Source organism: Hemiscyllium ocellatum, chromosome 5, assembly GCF_020745735.1.
Source record: "Hemiscyllium ocellatum isolate sHemOce1 chromosome 5, sHemOce1.pat.X.cur, whole genome shotgun sequence".
NCBI lineage: Eukaryota > Metazoa > Chordata > Chondrichthyes > Orectolobiformes > Hemiscylliidae > Hemiscyllium > Hemiscyllium ocellatum.
Window position 1 is genome coordinate 87,330,999 of NC_083405.1, and position 22,486 is coordinate 87,353,484.

Here is a 22,486-nt window from a genome sequence, read left to right on the forward strand (position 1 = left end):
TTAAGGCTTCATACCTTGTCATCTGTTCCTCTAATGTCTCTGAAGCATTACTAATCACATTCTGTCCTCCAAAAGCTGTCAATATAAGTACATTAATCATTAAATATCAAGCATACAATTCTTTGAAACAAAATACAAATCAGTTTTCTCAAATGTTAACCAGGGAGTCAATTCCCTGAGAGATAACAATAAGGCAAGCAACAGCGCTTCCATTTTTGAAATAACTGGCTAATCTTCTTTGGATTTTAACACATACATTGTTAGATTGAGCAGCAACTTTAGGTTGAGCCAGAGTTAATCAAACCATTAATGATGCAAGAAGACAACAGTACAGCAGGGAGGAGAGATGAGAGGGACTTGGAGTGAAAGAAAGAGTGACACTGTCTGTTTATATTTAATCATAGCCATAACTTCCAGTAGTCTCCTTTTATAGCAGTGATCTTTACAGTGGAAAAAGGTTAGCAACAAATTGTGACAAGAAGTTACAAGAAGAAGTGAAATTGTACAGAATAAAGTCAGTTATAGTCTGATAATATAGTCAGATGACCTCGCTAGAGCTGTTATCATCAACATAATACAGGAGGTAAATCACAATCTAGCTGGAGCTGTTCGGTCAACAGGATCAATAATTATAAGGTGCTCTGACTGAAGGGATCATTTGCAGTTATTGGTTAATTTGTTAAATAAATTTTTAGAGTTGTTAAACTAACTCAATTATCACAAGAAATTTCAAGTCCAAAATCCACAGTCCATGATGACCATGTTCACACTGTCTAATATTTTGCACTTGCCACGGTTTGAGGAGTCAATGAGCAAACATCAACTTATTAATTGTGCAATCACAGGCATTCCTCTAGTACTTGCTCCCCACCACCCACCCAATCCAATAACACGATATCTGCTAGGTGGAGGGGTTAACATGAGGATGTCAAGTCTGCTACCAACCCCACCACAGAAGCCTTGGAGCTCCTCCATCAAAAGGTTAATCTTGATTTTGTTTCTCCGTTTTGCCAAGATGGAGGCCTGGAACGCACCCAAACACCAAAGCAGCTTTTTATCCTCTCATGGCTGTTTGGAAGATGCCACAAACAATACAGGCACAATTTAATAGACATTCTCATTGGTGTCACTTGCAAGGAATTTTAGAGTCTTTTGCTTTTCTGGAGCTGAATGCTTTCTAAAACTTAGAACATAAAGTACAACAGCAGCCTAATCATCATTAGTCTTTGTTGTCTTGTGTGCTCTCACACATGGACACAGATGAGATCTGGCACTCTGGTTTGCTAGGTGCAGCCTTTTCAGATCGGCCACCTGAATGTAAAAACAACAGTATTCCCAAATGTTCTTAGGCTATTCATAGTCTGTTTTGAATAGTTCATCCTTCTTTATGCCCTGAGGTCACTGAGGCCTTCATGAGTCATTGTGGATGTTGTCATTTTTCTTTGACACCAGGGGTCTTGCCCAGTGTGAATCTACCAAACTAATATTTTCAGAAGAAAGGGGAAACTACACAGAACTGTCATGTGGGTAACTCAGACAGTCCGAGAATTTAGTTTGTGCTGTGCTCATTCATCACCTTAGTAAAGATAGACAAAATGACCTCTCACTGCCAGACATAATGCTGGAGTAGTCACTGTAAGGTAGACTTTTTGTATTGTTGCATGAATGAAGGTCTGGGAGGGCCACCCAAGATTTGCATTGTCTGCCTGATCTGATTTAATCAAGATACCAACAAGCATTAATGATTCTTCCCAAGCTCTGCAATATCAAAAGATGTCGTGACAGTTTGGCTAATTATAAACTGAAATTTGATGGAACTCTGAGATGACAACAAACAAGACAAATTCAAATTCAGATAATCAGAAAAATCATTCATGAATAATCCAGAGAAAAAGACAATTAAACTGACGATGGTACGAGTGTGGGATTCAATGTCTGCTCAGTCTCTCATAATGTGAACTAAATGGGACTTGAATGGTGGAGTGGATTCAATGGGCCGAATGGCCTTACTTCCACTCCTATGTCTTATGGTCTTATGGACTTGTGGATTTGAGAGCAAATTGTTGACCTGGTTAGGAATTGAATTTGGAAATCTGGAATTAAAATCAAGTTCAATGACAATTATGCAACCCTTGATAATTGTCATAGAAACCTTTCTGGTTCACTGAAGTTCTTCAGGGAAGGAAATCTGCCATTCTTACCTGGTCTGGCCTACCTGTGGCTCCAGACCCACAATAAGATGGCTGACTTCTAACTGCGCAATGTGTAACTAGTATGGGCAGTAAATGCAAGCTGAGTCCATGATACCCAAATTCCATGAACAAATTTGTTTTAAAATAGAGACAGCGAACAGGAAGAAAGGGCTGGTGCTCCAAATGGCAGGATATGATATGTTGTGTCCTGTGTTGGGATCGGAGTTGTTCATTGCATTTATTAAATAACTTAAATGATGGGAAGGAACGCTTATATACACATTTGTGAATGATTCAAAGAGTGTTCACACTTTAAGCAGAAACACAAAATTACGATGATACGGATACTGTAGAGTAAGGGAATGAATAAAATTCTGGCAAATAGATTGAATGTAGGCAAATATGAGGCCACCTAATTTAGCCCTGAAAATAATAAATCAGAAAAGGGTCAAGGTGTACTTACTAAATGGTGAAAAGCAAAAATACATTGGTGGTCCAAAGCAGTGCACAAAATATTTTTCTTTATAAGAGCAACATAAAGGAAAATGTTGGGTTTTATGAGCTCCTTTTTTATTCTCACTAAAATAATTTCAGCAATCTCAACAACATCAGAGATCTTCAAATAGTATGCCCACATCGTGGAAATGCTCCTTTTACACACACTGTAAATAATCTAATCTAAAACAATGTCCAGCTCAAGGAAAGAAATGCAACTTGTGAAACCATTATGGAAAAATGAGGAGACACAAAAGGAAAACATCTTGGAGAAGGGCCTGTCCCTGACAATGCAGTTCAGCATGTCCATAATGTTGCAAAAAAACACTTGCAGCAGACTGACTTGCTCACTGCATAAGCAGCAGCATTCTTTGTCTGCACCCCGAAAGGAGCAAATTATACAAGAACTGCAAGAAGATGTAATTGGAAGAGAAAACGATCTGATGTCTCTGTCATCTATGATGCCAACTTACCTAGTATCCAATCAGTGCCTACCTTGGGCAGACTTTAGACCCATGTACAGATGATTAAAATAAAATCAATTAAATAAAGTAAAGGCATTGCAGACTTCACTGAAATACGCTCGTTCATTAAAATGCACTTACTACATTTAAAACTTCTGATGCACTTTCAAGAAATTAGAAGCCAAAAGTAACACATGTTAAATAAAAGTTTAATGGACTTTAATGTCAATGATTCACTCATTTAACTTCAATGAGTCAGACTGATTACAGCAGAATTAAAAATAGCAGAACAAGAATCACAATCACTGAATGGAGGTGGCCATAAAATTTATAGGGTCTATTAAAATGCAGTAAAATTAGTCCATACAAAATTGCAAACACAGTCAGCACATTGAAGGCAACTCAAAAGAGTTCCTTCCAAACATACTGCAGCTGATTTGGTCCCGGTGACCTTATTTATGGAATTAGATTAGATTAGATTAGATTACTTACAGTGTGGAAATAGGCCCTTCGGCCCAACAAGTCCACACCGACCCGCCGAAGCGTAACCCACCCATACCCCTACATTTACCCCTTACCTAACACTACGGGCAATTTAGCATGGCCAATTCACCTGACCTGCACATCTTTGGACTGTGGGAGGAAACTGGAGCACCCGGACGAAACCCACGCAGACACGGGGAGAACATGCAAACTCCACACATTTATATTTATTTGCAATACATGGAGTTTTGTTGCAAGATGTGAGTTTAAAATCAACACTCCAGTTTTGTACATGCATACTCAGTGTTTCATCTAGCAATGGTGTTGGCTACAAAAGTCTTTTAAAAAATCTTCAGCTTAATAAAGGTTTATAAAAATACTTCTCTGTGAATTAATAGTCCCACATCAAAACATTCAAACCTACTGTTAATCAAATTCAGAAATGCAAGGTAGTATTGGATCTTTTTTGAACTCAATAATCCAGAATAAAACGGGTGATGACATCTGCAGGCTTATGTTCACAGAAAGAGTTACATAGAAAACAATTGATTTTCTTAAAGGAGACTTTTTTTACTTAAACGTACTGGCAGGTCCCTTTGACAGCTTGATATTCCATAATACATTTTTAAAACATACACAAAGTTTACTCTTAACAATCCTAAACACAGCTGGCCTCTTCCAAAGAGCTGCCTAATCTCTTCAAAAGGGTTTTTTTAAAATCTCAATCAATGAGCAACCTACCTCCCTCAAACATTTCTCAGAAAGAGATCGCTTACCTCTGCAAGAGCATTTCTGGTTTTCTAAATTAATCCACTGGATTACCTGCTCATACGTGATCAAATCTGTTCAACTAGGGTTTCAGAGAGCTGTTTCGCCAAAATGACACAGGAATGGAGCAGCTGATGACTTAAACATAGAAACATAGAAAACAGAAGCAGGAATAGGGCATTCAGCCCATCAACACATTTGCTGGTTCATTGGTCAAGGTGGTGTCCTGAGAAATCAGTGTCAAAAATTCTAGTTTAAATGTAGGCTTGCTCACTGAGCTGGAAGGCTCATTTTCATGAACAGCGAGCAAAGCTACGTTGAGAACCTCAAATGTGAGCTACAAATCTTCTCAAAACTTGCTAATCCTAGTTTAAAATTTAAATAAAGCCTGGCAGTTAACTGTCAATCACCATTAACTGGCCATGCTTCTATCAACATGAGTCAACTTGCCAACCAATCAGTGCTTTCCCCTTATACAGCGTAAATGTTGGTTTTTCTGTGTAAATTGGTATTTTGTAAGTTGCCTTAATGAGTGCAAGTAAAAAATGAGGTCTGCAGATGCTGGAGATCACAGCTGCAAATGTGTTGCTGGTCAAAGCACAGCAGGTTAGGCAGCATCTCAGGAATAGAGAATTCGACGTTTCGAGCATAAGCCCTTCATCAGGAATAAGAGAGAGAGAGCCAAGCAGGCTGAGATAAAAGGTAGGGAGGAGGGACTAGGGGGAGGGGCGATGGAGGTGGGATAGAAGCTACAACAAAATGTGTCTTTTATCAGCAATGCTCAAGATAGATTTTTGTTAGTGAATTATATTAAGGGGTATGGGACAAAGGTAAGGAATTCTGAGAAAGGGTCACTCAATCCAAAATATTAACTCTGATTTCTTTCCACAGATGGCGCCAGACTGGCTGAACTAATCCAACAATTTCTGTTTTTGTCTGTAATTATTTGGAGTTGGTTCACAGGTCAGCCATGATCGGCCTACACAAAAGTACAGACCTGTAGGGCAAACTGACCCACTCCTGTTCCTACAGTTTTAAAATGTCAGTCATCATTAATCTGTGAAGGGTGATTACCTTTCTTCTTACTCTTCTTTTTCCTCTGAAGACTTAAGCAGCCCTTGGGGCAACGCTCAGGCTAGTTATATTATGAAGAAGCCCAAAAACCTGACTTGAAGTCAGTTTCATAGAGTGTAGCAAGCAAAAGGTAATTGGCTCTGAGATCAAGAGATACTTTGAGAGCATTTACTATATTTATGATAATTAAACATCTCCCTTGCAGCTTTTAAATACATCCGCATGGTTTCTATTTGTCAAGCATTGATCGATTTGACCTGGGGAGAAAGAAGTTCACAGTCTTTGACCTGAACACCTATTTATAAAAATACAATACATCAGGGACCAGAAACAGCAAGGGGACAAACGATTATTTAAGGTCCTTGACCTCAAGGCTGTTTTACCCTTTGGCAGCAAGTACTGCCATGAACATAGCAGCCTTAAAAGGGTCCTAGCTGGGCATATTGCAACACTACACTGACAGAATGTAGGTTACTGTCAATGACATGTCCCCTTCCAGCTAATCACTGCTTCTATACAGATTGACCTCCAAGATCACCAGTGTTTTCCAACATTTCTCATTAATTTGTGACAGAAACAGATGACCTAAATTTAATTATGTTTCACTCATTAACCTGCTACTAATCTCTATAGATTACTAACTTGATTAAAAACGAGGCCACAGAACTAATATCAGTGTTTGAAAAAGTTCAATTTTTGAAGATCTTCAAAATTAAATGAGATCAATCTCTGGGTGCATTTATACACGGCAGTATCATTATCAAAGACAACTTTGCTTCACACCAAACACTGAAAGTATATGTGGTATAAAATCAGTGGATTAGGACATCCTACTCTAACTTGTATAACATCAGGTTGCACCCTTATTCTCAAAAAAATGTCAACTGTCTTGAAACTATGAGCAGACTCAGTCCTTCTCTCTCATACTTGCATAATATGCTGTCTCGTTGACACATGAATGAATGAATCTTCCAAGCATGCAGACACCCAGCTGAGATTCAATTTCACAGTCATCTTCCACAATATTCCTCAGGACTTTCCTATTTATCATAGTAACTTTGATGGTAGCTCACTGGAACCTCAGTGAGGTATTTCAATGGTGTTTGGACTCACGCTCAAAGTTACATCACCTGACTGGAGAACGCCAAGAAAATTTCAAGTCTAAGATTTTCTTTTCATTATCATAACTAAATCAGCTTCAAGAACTGCTGTAACATCCCATTTTCCAATAAAGCTGGGTGTAAAGCTGCTTGACTGCCCTCTTACTTACTTTAATAATTCTAAATTTATGACCACTTCTTCTTGACTAGTGAAAAAAATGTAGTTTTGTTTTACTGTTTCACGTACATCAGTAATGTTGAAAATCTCGATTGGGTTCCCACCTTCCCACTTTGTGTTGGGCTAAATGGACACCTTTAATGACTGAGCAGTAATTTGGCCTAGCAAATGATGCACTTTTTATCGAATCTGCTAAATTTAGTTCCACTGGAATCATTGGAATGAACATCAGTTGTATCCTTAGATAGGAGAGAGGATTCATTAAATTTGATTATTCTTCATCCCCTGATGTCACCCCTATAAATCCAGATACTTTTCTCACAGCTCCCACATCCTAGCCACATTTTTCTCATTCTAGAGATATGACAGAGCAGCAATTCAGTGCTATGAAATAGTGCTGACTCTGTGAATTTCTGACTTAACATGGTTGAAATGTTTAAGCTGAGCTGAGATCTGAGCTGGGAACTTCTTATTGGAGAAGTGGTGGCTGACTGGTTGCTGGAGGAGTAGGTTTCATAATTTTCCTCTTTCTAACCCAGATAGCTAGAGTTTATTCTGGTTCCTTTATCTTCATTCTGTCTGAAATTAATGAACATAGTACAGATTAGGGAGTGAATGGGGAACCTTTACTGTTTAACTTTTGTTAGACAGGCCAAAAGCACCTAATTTGGTGAGTGTGTTGTGTAATTTTACGAGCAGAACTTGACTCAAAAATCAAACCACATTATTTCCTGTCACGTCTGCACACAATACAGGTCACGTAACGATAGCTATGTTGGTTATGGTCACATCTAAGTTGAATCACCTGATACAACTGTTGCCTTCCTCTCTACTGCATGTGATATTGTAAAAATATTGAAAGGAATTAACAAGGTTGCAGTGTGCACACGATGTTGGTTATTATCATAAAAAAGGTGATTCTCAACTCTAGCTGTCAATCATCCTAATGCTAGGCTGTCATAGCAGTTCTTCAGGACAGTAATTAACTTACAGTCATCTTTAGCTGATTCATCAATGACATTCCCAACAGCAGAAGGTTAGATCTGCAGAAATGCACTGATGACTGTAATGTTCAGCACAGGTAATGCATATGCAGATAGGTGCTTCACTAAGTCCCAGGCAACATAAAGTACAAGGCCAGTAGGGACAAGTGACCTTCTCCACCAGCAAGTCATTCCCAATTTGGAAGTATATTATAATTTTTCCGTCATGGCTAGGCCAAATCTCTATCCCAATCAAGTCAAGTCGTCACAGTCATAGTCATGCAGCATAAAAACCGATCCTTCAGTCCAACCAATCAATGCCAAACATAATTCCAAACTAAACTAGTCCCACCTGCCCATACCCCTTCAAACCTTTCCTATTCATGTATCCATCCAAAGGTCTTTTAAACATTGTAACTGTACCTACATCCACCACTTCCTCAGGGCTGCTCTACTATTAGAGAGACAACTCGTGGTAATTTAACCTGAGGGCCACCGCACCTCTGACAAGGGGAGAGGTTCAGAAGGAGAGTCCTTCAGGGCAACCTCAAACAGTGTGAGGATTGAACCCCCACTGCTTGGCAAGTCAACTGTCTAGCCAACTGAGCTAAATGAATCTAGTTCCCACCTCCCAATCAATCCCCCAATCTCCAACAGTATAGTGGGTGTAGCTATACCTTATGGATAACAATGGTTCAAGAAATTCATAAACATATTCCCCAAGGCAATTAGGATGGGCAACAAACATTGGCCTTCCCATAATACCCATATTCTAGGAACAAAGAAAGACTCATGACACTTAGCTTCGTTGTTTTAGACCTGTTTTTAAACGTGAAATGCATGATGTTTTCACTTTAATCGGGTTGTCTAAGACACATATTTAAATACTGAACCTTATTAATATTGTTGGGACAAGCAGATGGTACCTAACATGCTCCTATAGGCAACTTGATAATTTAGAAAGATAAATGACAGGTTATTTATCTTCCTTGATGTAACCCAAATTAAGTTCTGGGAGCGGGGGAATGAGTTGCCAATGTTGGTGGATGAGAACAATGTCACAGTTCACTCTCAGCTGTGTGGCCACTCAGATGGTCCACGCACTCCAATCAGCTTGTAGATGTGTTGACTTCTGGTTTGGAAGCTGCTGCCTGGCAAACGTCTTTAATTTCCATTTTGTAGAATGGAAAAGACCTGTTTATGAATACAGAAACAATGGGACATAGTTCCCTGACAGCTCCACCACAGTTTAAAAGCACTCTGCTGGCTGTTAGCAACTCTCTGTAACTTGACCAATATTTTCCTAGTCTACCTTTTGTGTCATAATGCAGTTAATTCACCTGAGGTGGAAGTCAGTGAAACCCCAACCCCAACCACATCCCCAGAGTATGCGCCAGTAAGACTTTCACCTGCATCCTCCAACAACTCAGTGACTTTCACCTTGCTGGGTCCTCTATCTAGATTAGACTCTGGTACACAATCTGGTCAGCACATCATTGGTATGCCTCTGCAGCAGGGAGAGGAAATAAAATACCTGCGTCTCTGATACTCAGAGTGGAATCAACTAGGAGAAAGTGAGGACTCCAGATGCTGGAGATCAGAGTGGAGCGTGTGCTGCTGGAAAAGCACAACGGGTCAGGCAGCATCCAAGGAGCAGGAGAATCGACGTTTCGGTCTCCTATACATTGAGGAGATAGGATGCCAATTTGTGGATAGTTTCGGAGAACATCCCTGGGACATCTATACCAACCAACCCTACCACCCTGTGGCTGAACACCTGAATTCCCCCTCCCACTCCACCAAGGACCTGCAGGTCCTCGGCCTTCTCCATTGCCAAACCCTAATCACCCAATAGAAGGAAGAATGCCTCATCTTCTGCCTTGGTAGCTTGCAACTACGCAGGATTAACATAGATTTCACCAGCTTCCTCATTTCTCCTCCCCCCCCCCACCTTATCCCAGTCCCAAGCCTCCAACTCAGCACCATCCTCTTGACCTATCCATTGTCCTTTCCATCTATCCCCGCCACCCTCCTCTCCGACCTATCACCTTCTCCCCACCTTCATCTACCTATTGCATTCTCAGCTACCTTCCTCCCAACCCCATCCTCCTTCCTTTTATCTCTCAGCTCTCAGGTCCACAGGCCTCATTCGAGACGAGGGGCTTATGCCCGAGTCATTGCTTCTCCTGCTCCTCAGATGCTGCCTGACCTGCTGTACATCTCCAGCATTACACTGTTGACCCTGATACTCAGTGGATTGCTGGAGACCAGACACAAGAAAATCCCTTTTCTTGATCATTAATGACTTCATCAATGTACACAGACTGCCATAGAAGCAGCCGGCAGTTTTGACAAAGGCGCTTTGTTTGCTGGACTGAAGGATGGAGAAGTCCACCAATGTTATCAATGCCATGCTGGATGTGTCACAAAGGAGCCTCCAAAGACATGATCATGACCACCATGATCACGACCACCACACCCTCTAGGCCCAAAGGCCCTGGGGAATGATGCTCAAGTCTTTCAAGCTAATAAGGCCAGCCATAGAGCAGGCTCAGAAATCAGGATTATGACTTAGCAGTCTACACACACACTGAAATATTTCTCAACAACTGAAGGTTCAAAAGGAGATTCCTCAGGATTCCTACTGAATATCTTGAGAGGCTTCACTACAAAACACTCTGCAGCACCATGCAATGTTGGTGTGCTGTCTCACTGATGGCTTCTTTCTCCTTAAATTTGTAAATATTGGAAAATGAAAAGTCAGTGAGTGCACACTAAAAAAGCAACGTGTAGTATGCAGAGGCTGGCAACCTCTATGTAATGGCAAAGCAAGCGAGCACTGCAAGCAAGCTAAGACCCACAGAATGTAGCCTATGCAGATGTATGAGTTGTGTGGGTGTCCCTGTGACTTGGCTGCAGCATATCAATCCAAGATATCCACAAGCTCCAAAGTAAAGTGTTAAAAGGCTGAAGTGGAAGGGTGACAGTTGATCCAAAAGTAAGCTCGATGACGTGTTGAGGTCACTGGTTTGCCAATGCCAATCTGTGTGGACCAAGTGTTGAGTAGGAATGGTGATCATGGATCATGCAGGAACATTGTTCCGAAGAAGTTGCACAACAAGTGGGTAAAGCAGTCAGCAAGCTGCTGTTCCCACTTTGAGTTACATGGCAGGATTTTGTAGGACTTCACTCAGTGGGATGAGTGTTTCATTGATGCATTGGGTGGACTGTGCATACATGCTGGTCAAAACCATAGAGTACTAAATTTAAGAACTTGAAAAGTGATGCCAGACTTGGCAGTGCATTTTTAGCACCATCAAAAACAACAGTAACTAGAAATCTTAGAAAAAAAATCCTGCAGTCATCTAAAAAAAAGCTAAAACTATTTGACAAATTTATGTTGTATAAAGAACCACAAAATAAAACACAAGTGACTTTAAATCCTGTAAACAATGAAATAATGTTAATGTTAGTATGTCTTCTGATACATATCAAAATAAGGAGTTGCACCAATACATCTTAAATAAATTATCAGTTGCACAGAATAATGTAACATCTAGAGAAATAAACTTGTCCTAGGAATACACTGAGGTTAAATTATAACGTATTAAATCTCAATGAGACGAGCAGTACCCCTCTCATCAGCAGCAGTACATTGTTAGGACTACAGTAAAACCTCAGTCATTTTCTCTTCCACGTAGAGCACAGAAAGAGGTTGCTGTCTAGTTACATCATGTGTACAGGAAAAGTAATCACTCTTAGTAAAGTTGAACATTTACCTGACAGGTTTTGTACAATTTCATGGTTGACAAAGCTGTCCGTCATCTGTCCAAATACGATGACCATGAGTGGCATGCCGGCTCCCTGAATTATAGCAGCGACACTACCAAGCACCATTAGAAGTTTGTCTGCACAACTTGCAAAGCGAAACTAAAAAAAAAGTTGCTATTATTTTTCAAAGCAAAGTTACAGTAGCATATTTACATTGTTGCTTTACTAATTGAATAGGTACATTATCAAAGTTTAGGGCAATCTGCTTCTCAAATTTCACCTCTCACTATTTGAGTGTTTTTGTTTAAATCATTGTGGGCCAAAGGGCCTGTTCTGTGCTATACTTTTCAATGTTCTATGTTCAATGATTACTAACCATGTTATAGTTTTTTACTGAAATGTAGGGATGAATCTTGTGTTTTGTTGGCTCGTGCAATTGCATCATGTTTTTTGGAGGGATTCTTGCCCAGTAAGATTTGTATCTTACATACCACACCTCAGTAACTACTTACTGTTCCTCAGCTCTGACACTATCTCCATCTTACAACACTTAATTCCTTAAACAACTTCCCAGTCACCAGATATCCAAAGGGCCACTACCTTCCCATTCAACCGTGGCATCTGTGAAAGGTCATAGTGCCTGTCCAAATGCACTGTCAGTCCAATGGTTCCTAACATTTGGCGTCGACATGGCATCCAGGGAGAAATTATTGCCCTGTTTGATAGGCAGGAACTTGGAAGTCCAGCTGAAGGGGTAATGCACAAACTAGACCCCCAGACCAGAGGCCATAGAGTCAGATCAAGTCAGCTGACTCTGTGACGTTCCCACCCAGGTCAATGTAGTGTCAGCCATCTCGAGGAATGCACAGTATTGTAGGAAGAAGGTCAATGCCTTTCTCCTCTCTGCCTAAGTATCACTATCTTCTCTCTGATACCTGTCACTCACTATATCTCTACTACTGTGCCCGCCTCCCACAATACTCTGTTGCTCTCCTCCTCGCTCAGAATTGGAATAAGTTAAAACAAAACGGAAAAAAAAGCTCCTTTTCAGTGATCCAGACTAGTGCTTCTGACAGTTTGTTTTTCTTCCCCACCTCTTATACGTCTTTTTTTACCTCTTTGTCTGTCTGGGTATAAGAATGTTTTAAACGGGGCAAGTTTACATTGCACAGTTATAAGTTAGCCAGTCATCTCTTTTACGTGCCTTTGGTTAACTATTTATTGTAATCAAACTGCTTTTAATTTCTTATTAATAAAAAATCTGGTGCGCGTATTTTTAATCTGAACTTTAATCTGAAATTAGGTAAAATTGAGTAATTCCGTAGTTTAATCAAACTTTCATATTTGTAAAAACTCTGGGAATAGCGGGACTTGATTTCTAGCATGTTGCCCCAGTGAACTATGACAGAGTTCATATTGAGGTAACCCCTTCTTGGGTATCCAATTAATTCGGTTGGTTTTTACTTTTGCACTAATTGAATACCTCTGGTATTCTTTGTTTTCATTCATTCATAAGATGAGGATTTCATTGGTCTGGCCAATATTTATTGCTGCTGCTTACTGCCCTGGAGAAAGAGGTGGTGAGCTGCCTTGATGGCTTGATAATGCACCCAGGACAAGTGATTTAGTTACATTTCCTCTGATCATTGTCTTTGATGGATCTTTGATTTCTCCAACTCAATGGAACAGAATGTAGAACTTACAATGATGAATATTGGGTAACCATCTTTCCTATAAGCACAGGACCGTATTTGGAAAGGCAAGGACGATTTAGGGATAGTCAACATGGCTTTGTGCGTGGGAAATCATGTCTCACAAACTTGATTGAGTTTTTTGAAGAAATAACAAAGAAGATTGATGAGGGCAGAGCAGTAAATGTGATCTATGTGGACTTCAGTAAGGCATTCAACATGGTTCCCCATGGGAGACTGATTAGCAAGGTTAGATCTCATGAAATACAGGGAGAACTAGCCATTTGGATACAGAACTGGCTCAAAGGTAGAAGACAGAGGGTGGTGGTGGAGGGTTGTTTTTCAGACTGGAGGCCTGTGACCAGTGGAGTGCCACAAGGATCAGTGCTGGGTCCTCTACTTTTTGTCATTTACATAAATGATTTGGATGCGAGCATAAGAGGTACAGTTAGTAAGCTTGCAGATGACACCAAAATTGGAGGTGTAGTGGACAGCGAAGAGGATTACCTCAGATTGAAACAGGATCTGGACCAGATGGGCCAATGGGCTGAGAAGTGGCAGGTGGAGCTTAATTCAGATAAATGCGAGGTGCTGCATTTTGGGAAAGCAAATCTTAGCAGGACTTATACACTTAATGGTAAGGTCCTAGGGAGTGTTGTTGAACAAAGAGACCTTGGAGTGCAGGTTCATAGCTCCTTGAAAGTGGAGTCACAGGTACATAGGATAATGAAGGTGTTTGGTAAGCTCTCCTTTCTTGGTCAGAGTAATGAGTACAGGAGTTGGGAGGCCATGTGTGGCTGTACAGGACATTGGTTAGGCCACTGTAGGAATATTGCGTGCAATTGTGGTCTCCTTCCTATCGGAAAGATGTTGTGAAACTTGAAAGGGTTCAGAAAAGATTTACAAAGATGTTGCCAGAGTTGGAGGAGTTGAGCTATAGGGAGAGGTTGAACAGGCTGGGACATCGGAGGCTGAGGGGTGACCTTATAGAGGTTTACAAAATTATGAAGGGGCATGGACAGGATAAATAGACAAAGTCTTTTCCCTGGGGTCGGGGAGTCCAGAACTAGAGGTTTAGGGTGAGAGGGGAAAGATATAAAAGAGACCTAAGGGGCAACATTTTCACACAGAGGGTGGTACGTGTATGGAATGAGCTATCAGAGGATGTGGTGGAGGCTGATAGAATTGCAACATTTAAGAGGCATTTGGATGGGTATATGAATAGGAAGGGTTTGGACGGATATGGGCTGGGTGCTGGCAGGTGGGACGGGTTGGACTGATGGGTCTGTTTCCATGCTGCAACATCTCTATGACTCTATGACACCTTTAATCTCAATTTTTATAAGATTTAATTTGGATTTCCAACTGATGATTTTTAACACAATGTTTTATTTGACATGAAGCACATATTTGTGACACATGGCTGATCTTCAGCCTCAAATCCACTTTCCCAACCGTTCACTTATTCCTTGATTCACTAAGTGCCTAAGAATCTATCTCAGCCTTAGCTATATTTAATAAAGCAGTATCATAACCTTCTAGGTTACAGAATTCCAAAGATTCCTTTTAAATAAGAGATTTTTCATTGACTCAACCCTATTTAAATCGCCCTGAACTCCTGATACTGTACACATCATGGTATATATTCCCCACCATGGGAAATAACTTCTCAACTTCTACTCTGTCAAGCCTCTTCAGAATCATCTGTGTTTCAGTGAGATAACTTCTCACTATCTTAAACCCTCAAGGATACAGACCAAATGTACTCAGCCTCCCATCACAGGACAACATTCTTATTCCTGGGACAATCTAATGAAAATTGCCTGTCCCACCTCCAAAACTTAAGGTCTCCCAATTGTTGGAGCAATGCTGAAGGTTAGCTTGCTAAAAATCATACAATTCATCACAGTAAATTACTTAAGGGTAAGGTTCCACTATGTGTCTCGCTCAGAAAGAGCCAAAACTGATGTATCATGTTACTGTTTACTTTTTCTTGTCACCACACTTGCAGATTTTATAGATTATTCAGTCATAGAAAGTTTTGGTGCATAATCAACAGATGCTGGAGGGCAAATGTCAAGCACCATTCAAAAAATATCTGCAAAGGGGGAAATGCGGTGCCATTTTGCTAAAATGTTGGTAATGACCCAGGAGACATCAATGAAATGATTCATGACAGCAGACATTCAATTAGAACTGACTTTAAAAGGCTCACAGATGCAGCCCTTTTTTGGATGCCATGGTAACATGTGCTTTTGCTGGCATTTGGACTTTAATTAACAATTGTGCTGATAGCAGTGATCTCTTTAACTCCAGGTTTTAAAAAAAATACACTAGTAGGCATTCCAACAAATTGTCAAAACTGGCATTTTAAGAAACTGAAAATAACTGCAGAAAGCTAGGATGTCAAAGAGCTTTGCCATCCTATTTCACGAACACAAATATTTCCAGGGCAAAATAATCAAGCTTCAGCAGACATAGCTCATTTCCCCAATGGAAGTTGCATCAGTCACTAATTAGCAGTGCTATATGATGCCTCAATGTTTAGATTAGATTACTTACAGTGTAGAAACAGGCCCTTTGGGCCAACAAGTCCATACCTGACCCTCTGAAGAGCAACCTACCCAGACCCATTCCCCTACACCTAATACTACAGGCAATTTAGCATAGCCAATTCACCTAACCCACACATTTTTGGACTATGGGAGGAAACCGGAGCACCCGGAGGAAACCCGCACAGACACATGTTGCCTGAGGGGAGAATTGAACCCAGGTTGCTGGTGCTGTGAGGCAGCAGTGCTAACCACTGTGCCACCAGCAAATCATAGCAAGTCACAGTTTGCATGATGTAGAGTGATTAAGAATTGGTTTGATTTTCACACATTACAAGAAGTAACCAATCCTACAAAGTCTGGCTGATGTTGTAGCATAGATGTAGGAACAGAGATAGGCCATTCAGTCAAACAAGTGTGTTCTGTGATTCAATTAGACCATGGCTGATCTGAAAATGCATAGAATGGTTAGAGGTAACAACAGTCACCTGTAGTTTTCCAATCCATTGCACCTCCCTATAGGAATAGTGCAATATTAGCCTGTAAATACAGTAATTTTAGGATTGTCCAGTTCACTTTCTGTCTTGCCATATGGTGATCCATTACTCATGCAAATTCAAGCACTTTGCTTTGGTGGCAGACTGTTTTAGCCTTATTGTCAACTTAAAAATGTGGTCCAATCATCAAGTCACTCCTCATGCCTATGAAAAATTATGTTTTACTCAAGGATATGATAAAAGTATGTTCATCCAGACCATTCTTTTGACAAATATCATAATCTATGCAATGCAACTCCAGATTGGCAAGATCACCTCTGCTTTTGGCAAATTCAAGCTGAGATTGTGGCAGGAATGAGGGCTTAGTCTGCTAACAAAAATTACTGTAATTAGCTGTAGTCCTCCATATGGATATGCTATGTTTATCACAATCAGCAACTTGACCAATTCCACTGACACCACCAATGGTCACTGACATAAACAGCAGAGACCACATGATGCAGGAGAAGAAATATTTCAATTTATCCCATCATATCTACTCCAGCACTCAATAAGATCATGGCCGTTCTGATAACCCTCAACTCCACACTGCTGCCTTTTCCCCATAATCTTTGATACCTCCTACTGATCAAATATCTGTCTCAGCCTTGACTATACTTACTAACCCAGCCTGGGAAAACCTCTGCTGTGAAGAATTCCACAGATTCAATACCCTCTCATATAAGAAATTCCTCCTCATCTGTCTTAAATGAATGAGCCCTTACTCTGAGATTATGCTTTCTGGTTTCTCCCAAAACGGGAAACAACTTTTCCACTTGTCATGCCAGCAAAGAATTCTATACATTTTAATAAGGTCACCTCTCATTCTTCCAAACTCAAATGAGTACAAGACCAACCTACTCAACCTCTCCTCATAAGAAAGTCTCTCCATGCCTGAGATCAACCTATGAACCTTCTCTGGACTGTCTCCAAATGTCTTTCTTTACATAACAGAAACAAAACTGTCCATGGTGTTGCAGCTTTAGTCTGACTGGTGCCTTGCACAGTTTTAGCAAGGCCTCCCCAAGTTTTCGGAGAAAGTGAGGACTGCAGGTGCTGGAGATCAGAGTCAAAATGTGTGGTGCTGGAAAAGGTAGCATCTGAGGAGCAGGAGAGTTGCTAATCTGAGTACAAGTCAGAATGTGGGTGGGTGGGGAGTGTAAGGGGGCTAAGAGATAAATGTGAATGTGAGGGTGGGGGTGGGACTTGAGGGATATACACACACACCAAACAATCCCACCACCCTATGGCTGACCACTTCAACTCCACCTCCCATTCTGCCAAGTCCTGGGCCTCCTCCACTGCGAAGTCTTAGCTACCTGATGCCAGGAGGAAGCACGCCTCATCTTCTGCCTTGGGACCCACAAACCACATGGCATCAATGTTGAGTTCACCAGTTTCCTTATTTCCCCTCCCCCACCTTATCCCATTTCCTATCCTCCAACTCTGCACAGCCCTCTTAAACTGTCCTACCTATCCATCTTCATTATCCGCTCCACCTTCCCGTCCGACCTATCATCATCACCCCCCACCTGTATCTACCTATCACCTTCCAAGCTACCTTTCCCCCAGTGCCACCCTCTCCCATTTATCTCTCAGCCCCCTCTCCCCACTCCCACATTCCTGATGAAAGACTCATGCCCGAAATAACGACTCTCCTGTTCCTCAGATGCTGCCTAACCTGTTGTGCTTTTCCAGCACCACACTTTGACTCCCTAAGTTATACTACAGTCCCTTTGAAATATAGGCCAATATTCCATATGCCATCTCTATTTTCTGACAAATTTGGATGTGAGTTTTTTTGTGATTCATCTAAGACCTTCACATCTCTGTTATGCAGCTTTCTTCATTCTTTCTCCATTTAAATAATACTCTGCACCTCTACTGTTCTTGCTAAAGTGCAAAATCTTGCTGTTTTCTCATTTTCTATCTGTCAAGTCTTTGCCAACTCACTTAATCTTTCTATATTACTCTGTAGATACCTTGCATCTTTCTCACTACTTGTCTTCCTGCTTATTTCTGAGTCATCTGCAAACTTGGTAGTAGCACATAATTGTGGTCCCAGCACTGACCCCTATGGCACTCCTCTACTGACAGGTTGAAATCTTGAAAATACCTCTATTTTCCCAAGTCTCTGTTTTCTGTTGGTTAGCCAATCCTCAATCCATATTAGTATACCACCCCAATACCATGGGCTCTTATCATATTAAGCAGCCTCATGTGTAGTACCTTCATAAATGTCTTTGGAAATCTAAATACATGGATCCCTGGTTCCTCCTTATTTACCTTGCTTGTTACCTCCTCATAGAAGTCTAAAAATTTGGTCAGGCATGATTTGCCCCTTCATGAAGCCATGCTGATGCTGCTTGAATGTATTGTGATGTTATACATTTTTTATAATGGACTCAAACATCTTCCCAATGACAGATGTTAACCTAAATAAAAACTGAAAGCACTGAAGATGCTGTGAATCAGAAACAAAAACTGAAATTGCTGGAAAATCTCAGCGCATCTGGCAGCATTTGAGTAAAGGTCACTTGACATGAAACTTTGACTCTGATTTCTCTCCACAGACATTAATCTAACTGACCTATAGTTAGCTGTTTTGGTTTACCTCCTTTTTTTTTGAATAATAGTGCAAGATTGGCAGTTTTTCAATCCTCTATGTATCCCCAATACAATGTCATTAGTGATAGAAAAATTGTCAAAAACCATATCCTCCGTTTAACAGGAACTTAGGCTATCAAACATCTAATTGTCTTGGTCTAGACATGGTGGTCATGTCCCTAATTGGACTGTCTTCTACACTGTGTACGACAAAATGCTAAACAGGCATCTTGAATGTTATCTTGATATCTTGCAATATCCAACACCTGGAAAAAGACAGCTACTGGCAAACCAAATTGACAGTATGAATTCCACATTGGTTTCAATGAGCTTGTGATTATGAGGTAGCAAGCGTTGACTGCCAGAGGCATGACAGAATCTCTGCCTGAGTTTGCCAAAGTCAGTGGTGATCCCATGAATTCATTCAGTCGTACCGTCCTTGATTTTGGTCTTGTATAAATATTCAAGTCAAGTGCCTTTCAATGTGATATGTGTGGTAATACATAAATGTCTAGGGTTAGAATTTTTTTTCCCATCAATACACTTTTTGTAAGTGAGAATCTGAGGATTTAATGGGAAGCTCTTTAATACTATCTTGTTGAAAGGTGATTGTTGTTTTATATGAAAATATTGGACACTTCTAAGTGCTTTCACGTAAGTAAATTGTTCTGTGGTTTTCAATTAAATTTAATAACAAAAATGAGTAAAGCCAATGGATTTTGTGAAGTTGAAAGGGAATAGGTAAAGATGAAAACAGTGGACTAATTTGTTTGACTGCAATGTGAACTGAAGCAAATAACACTTGGTGATTTTGCAACATTATACTATTTCCAAAACATTTTAAAAACTTAAACATTCTTGAGCATTTGAATTTGGCTTAAACAGAAACTTTTTGGTGGTACAATTAGTGCTACACCTGAGTGCTACATCAAGGGATAAAATGCTTCGGGGCTCTTAACACTTTATTATTCATGTTTACCAAAAGAAGAAGTGAAGCCTCTTGGGAATGACATTCAAAAACAATAGAAAGCAAACTATTGAACAAATAAGTATAAAGATCATTCCATGCCATAGAATAATGCAACTTATGTCAAGGTATTCATATATATATGAAAGTACAATTCAAAAGCCAAAATAGATGATGTATTAGTTTGCAAAGGACTTTAAAACTTGCTGTAAATTCTGCATGTATGCTGCATCCTATATTACCACGTCAAACACAGGACTGTGGTCCAAATTACAGGAAATAAGGTGGAGACTTTATTCTGTGAAGGAAACTTTTAATTAATTAATCTTAAAACTCAATTAGGAAAGTTGGTAGTTGGATCTACTAAGAGGATAATTATATATATTTTTAAATTACAAAAGAGTGAAGGCAAAGTATACAGCAAAATAAAGCACAGCTGAAACTATTGAAAAGAAATGTTTCAGTGACTGAAAGACAACAATACAGATTACTCTGAATTACTTTGAAAAACAGTCAAATGTAACTTACCACTGAGGCTCTGAAACCTGAATTAGGCAGAGAGCTAAGTACAACTGTTTTTGAAATCTGTGCTCAATCTAGAGAGCTGAAGAATTTTTATTGCAGTTTCACATGTTAATGAAGAAACAACACTGGGATGATTGCAGTGAGAAAGGGGGATAAAGGAGTAAATTGGCTGCCCAGTAATGCCCTGTGGTCACATCCATTCCTTTCATGAAGATAATACACTGTAATGTACATTGTGATGACACCACTTCTGACAATTTCAGGATGATGAATGGAGTAAAACAGAGCTATATCCTTTAGCTTCTTCACTTTCTTTGGTACTGTCTTTTCTGCTGTTAAAGAAGGAGGTAATGTGCATACTATCGGAACACTTCAACCCCAGGGTATCAATGTGGACTTCAACAGCTTCCTCATTTCCCCTTCCCCCACCTCATCCTAGTTTCAAACTTCCAGCTCAGCACTGTCCCCATGACTTGTCCGGACTTGTCCAACCTGCCTAGCTATCCACTCCACTCTCTCCTCCCTGACCTATCACCTTCATCTCCTCCCCCACTCACCCATTGTACTCTATGCTACTCTCTCCCCACCCCACCCTCCCCTAGATTATCTCTCCATGCTTTCAGGCTCACTGCCTTTATTCCTGATGAAGGGCTTTTTCCCGAAACATCAATTTCGCTGCTCGTTGGATGCTGCCTAAACTGCTGTGTTCTTCCAGCATCACTGATCCAGAATGTGCATACTATGTCAGGCACCATGGTCCAACACCTTGGTTTAAAAGGCCTGTGTTCTCAGCACCTTGTTGTATGGCTGTGAAGCATAGACAACTTACAGCTATCAAGAAAAGAATGTTCATCTTCAATGTTTGGGGCATTGCAAGGAAGGATAAAACTATGAATGCTGCTCAGTCTTCTCAAAGGCAGATCTCCCAAGTATGCTAGCACTCATCACGGGGAGGCAGCTTCATTGGCTTGGGCATGTTGGCGGGATGGAAGGTGCAGATGAAGGTGCACTTCCAAGGACATATTATAATGCCATGTAACCAGAGCCAGACGACAGGTAGCTGCTCAGCTCTTACTTCAAACATGCTTACAGGCCTAATACAAAGGCCAAACAAACCCCCATCGATTTTCATATTCGGGAGATGTTAGTCAACAAGACAAATGGCAGCATCACTTGTAGGCCAGCAATGTCACCATGACCATTAGTTACCATCAATGTTTACAGCAGCCTGGCGACATGTAACAATAAACTACAGTAGCAACTGACATTCACTTTTAATACCACACTTACAGTGGAACCTGCCTCTAACAGATTAGTTTCTTCAGCCATCAGCCCAAGTACATCATATAAAAAAATTGGGGGTGGCAGTGGTCTAGTGGTATTATCGCTGGGCTATTAATCCAAGGACCCAGGTTGGAATCCCACTATAGCAGACTGTGGAATCTGATTCAATGAAAATCTGAAATTAAAGAGCCTCATGTTTGTTAACTGCCGGGGAAAAAAAAACTCATCTGGTTCACTAATGTCCTTTAGGAAAGGAAACTGTTGCCTTTACCTGGTCTGGCCTACATGTGACTCCACACCCACAGTCATGTGGTTGACTCTTAACTGTTCTCTCTGATGAGCAATAAATGTTGGGCTTGCAGGGATGACTTCATCCTATAAAAATGATTCTTCTTCAAATCCCAGTGCCCAGGGATTTACAGCACATCTATGATCTCATATAGATAGAACGTTCCTGATAGCAGTTTCTTTTGATAACAGAGAAACAATAAAGCGATGATTACATTGAAAAAAAAGAGGTAAGGGTTGAAGGAACAGTTCACAGGAAGTTCAAAAGTCATGGTTGTTGACAAAATAGGAATCATAACTGAATAAATTACCCAATTTGTGTTTGGTTTCCCAAATATGGAAGAGCCATCTGATCTGAAGTAACTGTCCACATAATACTTGTTCAAAAGGTCACATAAGAGATAATATTTTCATGTAAATACTCTTTCAAGTACAATTCTGTTTTACACTTCATGAAGACTCCATTTTGGCCCTTTTAGTAATATTTAGCACTCCATCGGGTCCTAAAAATACAGTGCGTTTGGAAAA

At 40.4% G+C, this 22,486-nt stretch overlaps 1 protein-coding gene across 2 annotated transcripts in view; it reads right to left on the bottom strand.

The window, feature by feature from the left end:
- Positions 1–22,486, bottom strand: part of abcb4 (ATP-binding cassette, sub-family B (MDR/TAP), member 4) — a 123,587-nt gene that overhangs the window by 95,538 nt on the left and 5,563 nt on the right. For both annotated transcript variants that reach the window (XM_060824959.1, XM_060824957.1), the window contains exons 4-5: positions 11,517–11,667; positions 15–75 (exon numbers count right to left, since the gene is read on the bottom strand). In XM_060824959.1, the coding sequence (XP_060680942.1) occupies positions 15–75; positions 11,517–11,667 (212 nt within the window). The remainder of the gene's footprint in view (positions 1–14; positions 76–11,516; positions 11,668–22,486) is intronic.